At 40.1% G+C, this 13394-nt stretch overlaps 1 protein-coding gene across 1 annotated transcript in view; it reads left to right on the top strand.

The window, feature by feature from the left end:
- Nucleotides 1-13394, top strand: part of LOC137333765 (1-phosphatidylinositol 4,5-bisphosphate phosphodiesterase gamma-2-like) — a 159356-nt gene that overhangs the window by 102975 nt on the left and 42987 nt on the right. Inside the window, exons 11-19 of the mRNA XM_067998097.1 lie at nucleotides 649-734; nucleotides 995-1115; nucleotides 2471-2639; nucleotides 3737-3847; nucleotides 4518-4613; nucleotides 6829-7010; nucleotides 11440-11640; nucleotides 12507-12626; nucleotides 12729-12909. Of these exons, the coding sequence (XP_067854198.1) occupies nucleotides 649-734; nucleotides 995-1115; nucleotides 2471-2639; nucleotides 3737-3847; nucleotides 4518-4613; nucleotides 6829-7010; nucleotides 11440-11640; nucleotides 12507-12626; nucleotides 12729-12909 (1267 nt within the window). The remainder of the gene's footprint in view (nucleotides 1-648; nucleotides 735-994; nucleotides 1116-2470; nucleotides 2640-3736; nucleotides 3848-4517; nucleotides 4614-6828; nucleotides 7011-11439; nucleotides 11641-12506; nucleotides 12627-12728; nucleotides 12910-13394) is intronic.

A 13394-nucleotide genomic window follows, 5' to 3' on the forward strand; every position in this document is an offset into this window, starting at 1 on the left:
AATAATCACTTATCAATATTATCTGGCACATTTAAATGTATGTTGTCAGGACTAGAGGGCTCAACTTTAATAAGTACTGAACATTTTGAATCAGATCACATTTGGTTCGAATTGATTTCATTATCATAAAACGCTGAGCAGAATTATGGCTCAGGTCATCCAGAAATTCTTGTTCTTATACTAATGAAGGATTGAGGAACATTTGCTATTGTTTCAGTACTGCAGACACAAATTCCACATATTCCCTGCTTGGGTTTCCCAGAGTCCTGCCTCCATGAGTATCACCTGTCTTTCACTTCTTCACAGTCTCTTCTAACAACATTTTTAATAAAGTTCAAGTACATATCATCAGAAAAATGAGAAACCTTATCAAGTGATTGTTCAGGTTGGTTTAAAATACTTTGAATTATAGAATGTTACAACACAGAAACATGCCATTTGGCCATCAAGTCTGTGTTGGAGTTTTTCTCCACATGAACTATCTAGTCTAATTCCACTCTCCTGCTCATATATAAAATTGAACCTAATTTAGATTATTTAAAGGTAAGCATGTGCCTTTCTTTTACTACTGCAGTATTATTAGATATTTAAAATAATGTACATGAATTCTTTTACTAAAGTAACTGACTGTCACTCTTTTGTTCACAGGTACCTCACGGGAGATCAGGTTCGTAGTGATTCATCTACAGAAGCGTATGCTAGATGCCTGAGGATGGGGTGTCGATGTATTGAATGTAAGCTGAATATATGGGGAAAAAAAGCTTATATCCTCTAATTTTGTGCTCTAAGTCCATGTTAAATAGCCTGAATAGATCTACATCAATGTCTTTCAATATTTAAAGGTCTGGATCATTTCCTTCCTCAACCTTCCCTTCATTTAAAGCTCAGGTTTTAGAGTGCATTTTCCAACTGATTCCCTGGTTCCTATGATATTTTATGGCATATACTCTTTCCTTTATGATATTGATGCTTCATTTACTTTTAAATGTTTTAGTGGACTGCTGGGATGGGCCAGATGGGAAACCAATTATTTATCACGGCTGGACATTAACATCCAAAATCAAGTTTGATGATGTTGTTGACGCCATCAAAGTTCATGCCTTTGTTTCATCAGAGTAAGTTCCATCTGCTTATTTTGTTTAATGCTTTAGCTGCTTGATCAGTGTTGTCACTGCAGACTACGTCAGGCGTTCTTTCTGTTCATCAAACTGAAAGGTATGGACAATGGAACAATTCTCAGTTCTGATAAAGGGCATACATGTGAAATGTTAACCGTTGTTCTTTTATTATTTGTATGTACTGACTGACCTGCAGTTTATTTCCAGCATTTTCTGTTTCTGTTTCAGATTTCTAACATTTACAATTTTTAAAAATTCTGAGTATTTTCTAATAAGGACGGAAGTTGGCTGCAATGCTGGTCTAGCTCCCATGTTATCCCCGGAATGTAGCTGAAGTCTAATATAAGAACTGCAGCTTTTTAATCATTTGTTCTTGGGATGTAGGCAACACTGGCAAGTCAGCATTTATCACCCATGCCTAGTTGCTCTGAGGGTACTGTCAGTACTGTACTGAAGTGTTAGCTTAAATGATGCGCTCAAGTACCTGGTGTGGGGAGATGAACCCACAACCATCTGACTTAGAGGCAAGAGTGCTACCACTGAGACAAGGCTGACACCTAGAGGTATAGTAAATTGCTATAATACCATCTCCATTCCACTCCCACCAAATTTTGTAAATGTATGTTCTCCTCCTGTATAGGTTTCCTCACACCACTTTGCATTTCTCTGCATGGCTATAGAAGAAATCTTTTGGAACAATTATGTTCCTTTTTATAAAATATAAAACAATGGAATTTCACTACTGCTTTCAAGAGTTTGATTTTATATTACTTGTCAGTAATTACACTATTTATTGTACTCATTAAGGTGACATTTGTTTGGTGAGAGGGAATGAAACACTTTCCATTTTCGGCACCCAGTGTCAACATCAAGCAATCCCAGTACCACTAGATGCAGAGTGAAGCTCCCTCTCTGCTGCTCCAATAATGTGCCTCAGCCCCAACCTCAGAGGAGCAGCCCCCCTTGCACCAATGGGGCATTTTTTTCAATTTCCCACACCAGTCATCCTTGGATCTGTCTGAATGACATTATCAGTTGGTACCAAATTTGTGTTTAGGCTCATGTCCCCCTAGAAACTGGATTGAGACTGCCCAAACACATTTCACATAAGACCTACACAGCCAGCAGACTTTGGAAACTTTTCTCCCATCAGTCTGGGCCGAATTTGGACCCAGTTCCCAATTACAAGGTTCTTGTACCTATTTTCTTGAACTGATTTGATTAGCCATCAAACATTTATTATTAAGACTATTTTATTGCAATTGCTCATTGGGTACACGTCGTACCATTCATTGTGTACAATGTACATGGTACAGTGGATGTGGTACTAATTCTATCATTGACTTTCTAAGGTACCCAGTCATACTTTCAATTGAAGAACACTGTACAGTTGAGCAACAGCGACATATGGCCACCAAGTTCAAGGACACTTTTGGGTCTATGCTTATTACCAAACCAATTGAAGCAAATGCTGAGCAGCTGCCATCCCCAGCACAGCTTACACATAAAATTATTATTAAGGTGAGAATGTCACATTGGGTTTGCCATTGGGTTAGGATAATAGCTCCAATGTGGAGCTGGCACCAGGACAGACACAATGGCCTGAAAGGCCTCCTATGATACTTTTGAGATTTAGTTCTCATCTTGTAATAGACTTGATACTGACCAATATGTAGCTGAAGACTCTGATACTGGCAATTTTATTTGAGTTATCTTCAAACGTGGGACTCTATAAGGGATGAGTATGTTTTCAAACGCATAGAAAAACCGGTGAAGCTACGGCATTGGAGCGGGAGCATCTCTGAGGAAAATCCCAGCCATTGTTCAGCTTTATATTGATTATTCAGCCACAGATATAACATCTATCTATATAATGAAACATTTTCTAAATGCATGTCTGGAATACTGCCGAAGTGAGCCTGCAATATGGCTGATTGGTCCATGCTAACCACAAACCAGTCAGATCCCAAATTTGGTCCATGCTAATCATGTAACACCACAGACCAATCAGATTCCACAAAGAAGGTACAAGGCAGCCATGTTGGATTTTGCCCCTGCAGCATATTTACTGCAGAAAAATAATTAAAGTTTTCAGCCCGTTGCAGCTCCAACTGAGCTCCAATTTTAATCATTTTTTTTGTTTTGAAGCATGTGGCTGAGGAAAAGAAATGGAAAGTAAAACAGCTTTGCGGCCAAGTCAGAAGGAATGCACCTGTGGAGTGGCAAGCAAGCATTATGAACTAGAATTAGCAACAGGGAGAGAGGGGAAGAGAATAAGCTCAGAGCAGGAGTAAGTGGGTTTGAGGTAGAGGAGGTAGACTGAGATGTAGTAAGGATTCCACTTCCAATTATGACTCACTGAACACTGCTCCAGTAGTGCCAGAAAAGGTAAGAGCTCAGTCCATACAAATTTGTGAGCAACACAGGGAGATCGAGCAGTATATCTTTGCTTATTTTAATTTGCTGTATTATTTCTATATTTTTCTCCTTTTTATTCCTTTCATCATTCTGTAGTAGAGAGGCAACCTACTAAAAACTAATGAGGCTTAGAAATTGTTGTAATGTGTGTTGTAGCCATTTCTGTTGTAATTATTCTGAAATTTCTGTCACTGTTTCAGCATAAAAAATTGGATTCTCAGCAAGAGAATAATACTTCCACCATCTACACGTCTTGCAAGGAGCTTGAAAAAAAGTCTGGATTTCTCTATCTGCTGGATCCAATTGATCTGGTAAAACCACAGATTTCACTATTCCTAACAGTTCTTTGTGTCTTGTACTGGATGTATAGCTAAAATTTTTAAAAATAAAGTTTCAAAAGTTTTCACAAGAATGCTTTCAAATACTAATATTACTGAAAGATACTAAATCAGAGATGTGTTAATATTGATAAAGTGGTTATGTGAGGAAACGTCTGAAAAGCAATTTTGTTAATAGTTCATGAAATCAGCTTCAGATCCTTCGCAAACTGCTACACTTTGAATATACTAGCAGATCTGAGGCCAACTCTTACATAAGAACAAAACTAGGCCCTGGATGAGCTTGCATAAGGTCTGTCTGTCTTTTTGATGTGTTCTGCTCTAGGGAAGGTCCAAACTCAAGTCTCGCACACATGAAATTCTTGAGCCACTTACTGGCGAATAGTAGCTGAGGAGGTTTCTCATTGCTTTCTTCACATAAGATGTGTATCCATCTCAAAATGTTCTGCACAAAACGAAAATGTCCTTAACAGAACTGTACAGTGTTCTTAGATTGCATCACTGGCTTCTGATCTCAGTACCATTTTTAAATATCAAATGCATAAAAGGACAGGTGCAAAATCACATATTTGCTTTGTATTATTGGCCTATAACCATTGTAAAATTGTCACTATTTTAAACTCTGCTTGATTTCTTTCTGCAGATGTGGTATAAGCACTATTGCGTAATAGTAGATGGCAAGCTTTATTTCGCAGATCCAAGTGATGATGATAATGAATTTGCTAGAACGACATCCCAGGTATCATTCAGTTTAACCTGCTTCATCCTTTTCTACCTTCCTTCCTCTCTTCTGCTGTTCGTTCCTTTCCTCCCTGCAGAGGTTTCCACCAGGTTTCATATCTATTGGCTTATTCATGCTTTCAATATGTAATGAAACAATAAAAATGTAATCTTCTGCATCCATCGTTTTTCCTCGTTTCCCCCCCCCCCCTCCCCCTGCAACTGACATGTCTACACAACGTTCCTCAATTGCATGGGTAGCACTGCCCAGCCCTTAGGAACATCCACAAAGCCTGAGTTGACTCACTTGGGTGTTACAAGAAGAGAACCAAAACACAGCCAATTATCCTTCCATTCCACAATGACATTGAGAGTTGGCAAACTCACTCTCTCCCAGAAGCCAGAGCACAATTGCAACCAAGAGTATACTTCTGACTTTAGTTTCCACGTTGCAAGTTCAGTACTCTTGTGATATAGTTTCTCGACTGTCTCAATGTATTACTGATTCAGTAATATTCTAATTTGCTTTCACTTATTACTTCTGCCATAATGCAGAACCAAACACCAGAGAACAGTATTATTTCAGAGTTTTGTGATCTCTGCTGCAGAAACACAATGTGCTGTATGCTACTACTACAAGTACTGAGCCAGTGAAGAGCTTTTTATTATAGTAATAATCATCGCAGCAATGTTTTTTTCACTTATGCTGTCCTTAAGTAAGTTAAGAACTACTTCTAGCAAGAAATGATTGAAGCACTTCACTAGGACACCATCTTCTGACACATGAGACCTGGGATTGATTCCAGCATCACAACAGGATTGAAGCTGTCTCCTGTGTGATGACTGTTAATGAATTTAGGTGACTGCGTAGCTTCAGTCTTATCATTAGTGACATGGGCCCACACCTTTAAACTGGCCATAATCCAACCCCAATCATCACTTAGAATCATAGAATATTACAGTGTATAAACAGAGCATTCATCCCATTAAATGTACCCTGGTGTTTTTCTCCAAATGAGACACCTACTCTAATCCCACTCTCCTGCTTGTTCCCCATATCTTTTACCACCTTTTTAAAGTAATTAATTCCCTTTTATATTAATTTATGGACTCTGTTGCAACAATGGTCTATGGCAGAGAATTTCCCATTCTACCCATCCTCTGTGGAGATAATTATTTTCTAACTGCCCTTGAAATTCTTTTTGTGATCATCTTAAATTTGTGCCCTCTTGTTACCATCTCACTGAACAGTAGAAACAATCTGTCACTACTTACCTTATCATAATCTTGACAACCTCTTTCAGATCACCCCTTAATCTTCTCAACACTAGTGAACAGCAGCCAACTTCTCAAATGTTTCATTGTGATGATAACTGCTCATCCCTGGTAATATCCTGGTGAATTTATGCTGCACCATTGCTGTTATATCCCTCCTGTAATGGGGTACACAATATTCCAACTGCAGCTGAAGGTCTTGTGCAAATTCTCCCATACTGCCTTGCTTTTATATTCTATACCTTGATATACAAAACCAAGGATTCTGTTTGCCTTTGACATGGCCATTTCTTAACATTGTTATCCTTCACCTTACCATTCTGCTGTGCTTGCTATTTGGGTAACCTGCACATCGCTAATATTTGAATTTGCTCTTCATAAAATCTCACCGCACTGAAGGAGGCCATTCGACCCATCATGCTTGTTCCAGCACTTTGAAAGAGCTATTCAATTAGTCCCAATCCCCTGCTCTTTCCACCATAGCCTTGAAAATTTTTCCTTTTCAAGCAGGTTTCCAATTCCCTTTTGAAAGTTACGATTGTATCTCCTTCCTTTCAGGCAGTACATTCCCGATCATAATAACTCACTGTGTTAAAAAAAAAATCGCCTCATGTTGGTTCTTTTCCCATTTATCTTAAATCTGTGTCCTCTGGTTAAATACCCTCCTGCCAGTGGGAATAGTTTCTCCCTATCCACTCTATCAAAACTCTTCATAATTTTGAACACCTCTATTAAATCTCCCCTTAACTTTCTCTGCTCTAAGGAGAACAATCCCAGTTTCTCTAGTCTCTCCACATAACTGAAGTCCCTCATCTCTAGTATAATTCTGATAAATCTCCTCTGCAGCCTCTTCAAGGCCTTGACATCCTTTCACATTCTTGTTTTTTCCTATAATTGTCTCTTCAAAGTAATACTGTACCTGTAGAAATGACTAATGAAAATAGTTTTTTTTTATTTAGGAAATTAATAGTACGAATCGTCACTTTAATGAGAAATGGTTTCATGGGAAAATGGGCAAAGACGGCAGACAGAGGGCGGAGAAGCTGCTCCAGGAATTTTGTATGGAAACAGTGGGACGAGATGGAACTTTCTTGGTGCGGGAGAGTGACACATTCCCTGGAAACTTCACGTTGTCATTTTGGTATTGGTGTTTTTCTTTTAAGTTAAACTTTATATTATTAAAGGTTTCTCAGTGGAGATTATTGCTAAAAAGTGGCATTAAAGAAATTAGACACCATTGGTTACAGAATTATTTGGAAAAGGACAAAATACCGAAGGCTAAAAAGGCAAAAGGATTAAATAAAAATTAAATCATGACTTTTCACCACTTGTGCAGGCAGCATCTTCAGAATGGATTGAAATAGTTGCAATAAGCTGTTAAATAAAGTCTGAGTGCTAAAACAGGTTTACTGGATTACAAATGAACAAAACCCCTTAAACTGTTGCCTATGTAATACCAGTGGTAGGCAACCAGAGACCAACAAATTAATAGAATCCATTAACCACATTTTCAATGTTACTTTTTGTAAATACTGACAGTGATTAAAAATGACATCAATTGGCATTGTTAAACAAGAGTGAGATAGCAGCTTCAGGAATCTTTGACTCTTCTTTCAATGCTTTGACAATGCAATCATAAATCCTGTTTGTGGAGATAATAGTGTGTGATTAGTACTCTCATCCCCTGGCCAGCTATTACTATGTCCTAGATTTGATCCAAGGTCTTGACAGTTAATGACTAGATATGGTTTATACAACTGGTGTTGGGCTAAGATAAGATGATATTATCAGCAGATTTATTAACCTCACTTCTACAAATTTGCTCCCCGCTGTAGAAGAGCAGCTTTAGATAAGCAATGTAATGGGAGGGTTTGACCTGCATTAACTAATAATCTAATGTCTGCTGAAGTACGTTTAATCAAGTGGCTTATGCAGTGAAAGATGTTTATGTGGCACCTTTCATATCCTCAGGATGTACCAAAATGCTTTACAGCTGATAAAGTACTTTTAAAGTGCAGTCACTGTTGTAATGTAGGCTAAAATAGCAGCCAATTTGTACACAGCGAGGTCCAACAAACAGCAACGAAAGATGACCAGATAATCTGTTTTAATGATGTTGGTTGAGGGTTAAATGTTGGCCAGGACACTGGGGAGAACTCCCCTGCTCTTTTTCGATTAGTGCCATCAGGTCTTTTTCGCTGACCTGAGAAGCCTTAATTTGACCTCTCATCCCAAAGACCATGCAGCACTCCAGGGTGGGGTGGGCGTGAAATTCAACTTCAGCAGGGGGCAAAATGGGCAGTAGCGGATCGTTGCCCGATTTTCCGTTTAATTGACTTTAATTGGGTGTATAATGGCCAGCCACCGTGCAACCGCCTGCTTTGCACTCCCACTGATGTTGAATTTCACCAGTCTTAAGACCTGTACTGAAATGTCAGCCTAGTTGCCTGATAACAAAGACAGCAAAATAACTAACACAATCTGACACTAGCACAGCCAAATTACCCATTAGCACAGCAGTGGTGAAAGTTCTTGCTCTTAGACAGCTTCAGGTCATTTTCCAGGGTCAGACTCATTGGGCTCAATTTTGAAATGGTGGTGGGTTGGCAGTGGGGGGGGGGGGGTGAAGGTGCGCGTGGCAAACCCGAATTAAAAAAAACTTACCTTTTCTGATGTGACCGCGATGTAATTGATGGTGATTAAAGTTGTTTCTGGGTTTCGTGCTGATTGACAGGCTGGCTGCCGACAGGAGCTGTAACGCCGTGGTGGGGGCGGGGTGGTAAGAGAGAGAGAGAGAGAGAGAGGGGTCATCCACGCTGGAACAGAGAGTGGGGGGCATTGAAGATCGGGGGGTGGAGAGGGAGATCGGAGAGGAACATCGGTTGGGGGGAGGGGGGAGATCGGAGAGGGAGACATTGGAGACTGAGAGGGAGACATCGGGGGGAGAGGGTGACATCAGAGAGGCAGACATCAGAGCAGGGTGGAAAGATAGGTTTATTTTGTTTTTTAACTTTGTGCAATGGTTTTTTATTTAATTTATTTCGTTTTTTGCCTGATTCGGCCCTTCACGCCTGGTGGAAAAGCCGCCCAGGTAAGTTTAAAATTGTTTTACCTATCTACTATGTCAGAAATGAAGTACCTTAAGTGACTCAATGAGGTTCATTTGGTTCTTCAACTATGATCCTGCCGGCTTTAATTGTCGGCTGGACTTCTGCATTCAGGAAGTGCGCGCGCACACAGGCGTGTCTGTGGGAAACCCGGAAGTCGGCGGGTTGGAGCCGGCCTCCTCACCCGCTCGGGATTTCCCCAATTTTCGCAGCCCCCAACGCACCCGCAATTTCCTTTGAAAATCGGGGCCATTAAATCCGATGGGCTCCCAGCAGGATTCCCACCCACATTTGGGAGCCTGCCTTGGGGAGGGAGGGAAATCGCAGCTGCAGTCCTTGGGAGCCTTGGAGCAGCTCCGGCAGCTGAACAAAATGATTTTTTTTAAAATAGAGCTAGAAGGACCTCGATCGACTTACATTTTAAATCCCCTCCGCATGCCATAGCAAGACTGTAAACCAAAAAAAGGTTTTCTTCCCAACCAGTGTTTTTATAGCGCAATTGCCTGGAAATAATTCGTAAGACATATTTGCATCATTTGTACTTCATTTCCCCCTCCCACGCTGTACTTGCACAGTCATATCAAATAGCCAGAACTGAGAGCGTGTGTCTGGGGCTGGAATGGATGAAAGCTGGAAACTGTCGAGATCAAAGCTTGCTGTGCAGCCTAGTTGAAACAAACCAGAAGGCTGAGAGAGGTGAGGCCTGGTCTAGCACAAAGTTCAATGCCGGGAGGAACAAGGTGGAGCAAAAATGTGGATTTTTTAAAAACCCAGTGAAGAGTTGAAAATGTAGTACCAATGACTGACGAAAAATGGAAAAGAGAAAAGGCAGAAATTAAGGCAAAGAAACAAGAAAGATTCATGCCAAGTGATGAATTTTTTTTATAACTCTTCACTGTAGTTATATTTTATGTTTTGGACGGTCAGCCCCTTTGCTTTTGAAATGACCACCAAGGTTTGGACTTGGAGATAATTTTGACCCACAATATAAAATCCTGGAAAAAGCTCCGAACCATTTCAAACAAAAAAAAACAATGAACCCTCCAAGGACACACAAATTTGAATTACAAAACATCACCAGCATAAAATACACACCCCAAATGGATTTAAGCTGCATACGGTTTCTTAATCAGTTCAGGATTCCCCAAAGCTTTTAAAAGTTAGATGATCTGTAAAGAGGAGGTTTTCAGATAACATCTGTCTCCCACATCGTCAAATACGTAGAAGCCAGGATTCAGTTTGCCTTACTGGCCAACACCTGTCCAGCATTCGGCTCAGTAACGATAACCATTGTGCCTCACACTGCACAGATCCTTCACCTTTCGTTGGCCCAGGGCTTCTGTGGGAAAGAAGTAAAGGCACACAAGTAAACATCTCCCTAGAAAATAATTACAAACAAATAAAAATAAGAAAAAAATACATTATATAAACAATATACTTAATGTGAATAGGGAAAGAGACAAAAAATAAAAACCTGCAAATGCTGGAAATCTGAAATAGAAGCACAGACAGCTGAGAGTTCACAGTACAAACATTTTGGATGCAACCTGAGTTCTGGTGAAGAGTCCCACCTGAAAAGTTAGATTTAATTTTGGGGGTAATTTTGACTTTGTGCAATAGTGTAAAATGGGCGATATCAGATCAGCCTCTTGTTATACATCTCTCCCAATTTTCATCTCCATTGGTGTCCTTAGACTAGGGAGGGGGATATAATAGCCAGGAGTCCAGCTCCTGCAACCCATGCTGAAAGGTGCACGTGTGGATGTTGGTTGAAGAGAGCATCAAACTTAGCCATGAAACCCTTCACGGTGAACGGCCTTCCAATTTTCACTGTCTAGATACATGAAGTACCAAAGGGTTGCCAGCAGGAATCAGCAACTTTTCGGCGGGAAGGAAGAAAGAGAAATTGTATGAAAAATGATGCCCTAGGCTTGAAAAAATTAATCCCCTTATCAGAGTTGATGTTATAGGCTACAGTATGGTTGTATCTTAAAACAAATCAGACTCAGGCAGTCCAGTTGCACTGTTCCTACATTACAACAGTAAAGCGCTTTAGGATGTCCTGAGGTCATGAAAGTTACTATATAAATGCAAGTTCTTTTCTTTCTTTATCAATGCACTGTACCACACAGCTGCAGTCTCGGGATTTCACCCATGATTCCCTATATGGAGAGTTCTAGGTCTTTTGGAAATGCTGAACAGAGCCTACACCCTGCCTCAAAGAAAGGGAAGATGAGAGGACAAGTCACTTCAGGCTACTTGTATGCATCCCCTAGTGAATGATAACAGAGCAGCATTAGAGCAGGTCACCCAGCCACCCTCTCAGTCATTAAATAATGCAGGAGGCTTTAAAAGATGGGGAAAAGTAATTTTCAAAAATGAAATGGCACTAGGTGTGGTGAGATTGAATATAAAATAAAAACTCACATTCTGAATCAATTTTTTTTGCATTTATCCAACCAGGAGAAATGGAAGAGTTCAGCACTGTCGTATTCGGTCTCTCACAGATGCAGAGAGCACTAAATATTTCCTGACTGATAATTTAACTTTCAGCAACATATATGAACTAGTTCAACACTATCAGACTGCGCCTTTACGATGCAGTGAATTTGAATTACGTTTAACTGAAGCAGTACCCAGCCCAAATCCCCATGAATCTCAAGAGTAAGTACTCCAATAGAAAACTTGTACAATCAATTTAAGCATCTCGAGAACAGAGAAAAGCATAACAATGAGTGGATGTACATTAGAAATATATAACATTAGTTATTTTCTTGGAGTGGATGCAATTTATGGGCAAACTGCAGCCATACAAACCTGGTGCTACTGATTCCTGAGCTACTGTTTAGATGTTGTCCGTCTTGAGGGTATTGTCAACATAGGCCTTTGTTTTTAACCCTAGCTATTTTTTCAATCCTATAAGCTAAAAAAAGAAATTAATGTTTTCTTCACATAGCCATCTCGTGGTCTGTGTGCGTGAAATTGCTAATTTAGTGCCAGGTTAGGGGCAGTTTTGTTCTGTGTCCTTGCGAAGAACTGGATTTAGGGTCCTTTGAGTAATTTCTGATAAGACTCTCAGCAGACAGAGGCGATTTTCATCTCATCAGCCTAGGCAGGACTTGAACCTAAGGTTGGCCATTTTTTGACCAGTCCAAAACTGGAAAAGATCAGGGCATTTTTTTTTAGAAAGATTGTGCACATGCATAAAAATGGGCCTGATTGTACATGCACAAAATCCTTCATGTGAGAAATGGGTTCAGTAGCACGTGTGAAAAGGGTTCAGTTGTGTATGCATAAATGCAAAACAGATCCATTTGTGCCTTTTGTTTTATAATGCAGGTGTCAAAAATCAGACCTTTTTCTGTTTGATTCTCATTCCTTAAAGTTAGCAGCTCCAAAATTGACTAGTTGAAAATCATACAATTGGTCAACCTATTTGAATGCAGATCTGAGAGATAAAAGACCAGTTCCAAAAACACTGCATCACTCAGGCTCGAAAACAGAACAGTGTACCTTTTTGTCATTTTCAGATGGTACTATAAAAATCTAAGTCGAGGAGAAGCTGAGGACATGCTTTTGAGGATAGCCAGAGATGGCGCTTTTTTGGTTCGAAAGCGAGACGAGCCCAATTCATATGCCATTACCTTCAGGTAAGACTAGAGACCATTAATAAAAAGAATTTAAAATAAATGTTTCCATGAAGTGTGAAGAGAATCTTAACTACATCGTTTTAAAATTGCGACCTTCCCCAGGGCTGAAAGTAAGGTTAAACATTGCCGCATTAACTATGAAGAAGGAAAGTACATACTGGGGACCTCGGCAGAGTTTGACAGCCTGGTGGAGCTTATCAGTTATCATAGAAAACACCCATTATATAGAAAAATGAAACTTCGTTACCCAGTTACAGAAAAGATGCTTGAGCGTTACTGTGCGGTAGGTGTTTTCTTTATTGTTTTCCTTAACTTAAGAATTAATTTCTTTTTTCCCAGTTTTATGGTCAGTTTTGCTTCCTGCTTTAGGCAGGAAGATGGAAAAGCAAGGCCTTAAACCCCACGGTTCACCAGCTGCCTTTATTGCCAGTCCATGATCATCCGAGATGAGGGAATGTCCTGATCCCCACAGTTTGCCCTTCTCTCCCAAGATAGCACATCTGTAAAGTGCTCCCTTTAGTCGTCTGGTTCAAAACTTAGAGAAAAAAATTCAACCAATGGAGATAAGAGTTCAGAATGTTGAGTTTGGGATTCTGGGCGAGTGTCCAACTTCAGAGATATAGGGCATGATTTTTGTTGGGGAGGGGGGCTGGTGGAATTCCTCCGGACGGTCTTACGATTTTGACGTAAGGACTATTTTTTCTTGATGGTTTCCCGCCCGACAGGCCAGCCTAATTGAAAAGCTGGTCTCAATCGGACAGGAAAAGA

The sequence above is a fragment of the Heptranchias perlo genome, chromosome 16 (assembly GCF_035084215.1).
Source record: "Heptranchias perlo isolate sHepPer1 chromosome 16, sHepPer1.hap1, whole genome shotgun sequence".
Classification (NCBI taxonomy): domain Eukaryota; kingdom Metazoa; phylum Chordata; class Chondrichthyes; order Hexanchiformes; family Hexanchidae; genus Heptranchias; species Heptranchias perlo.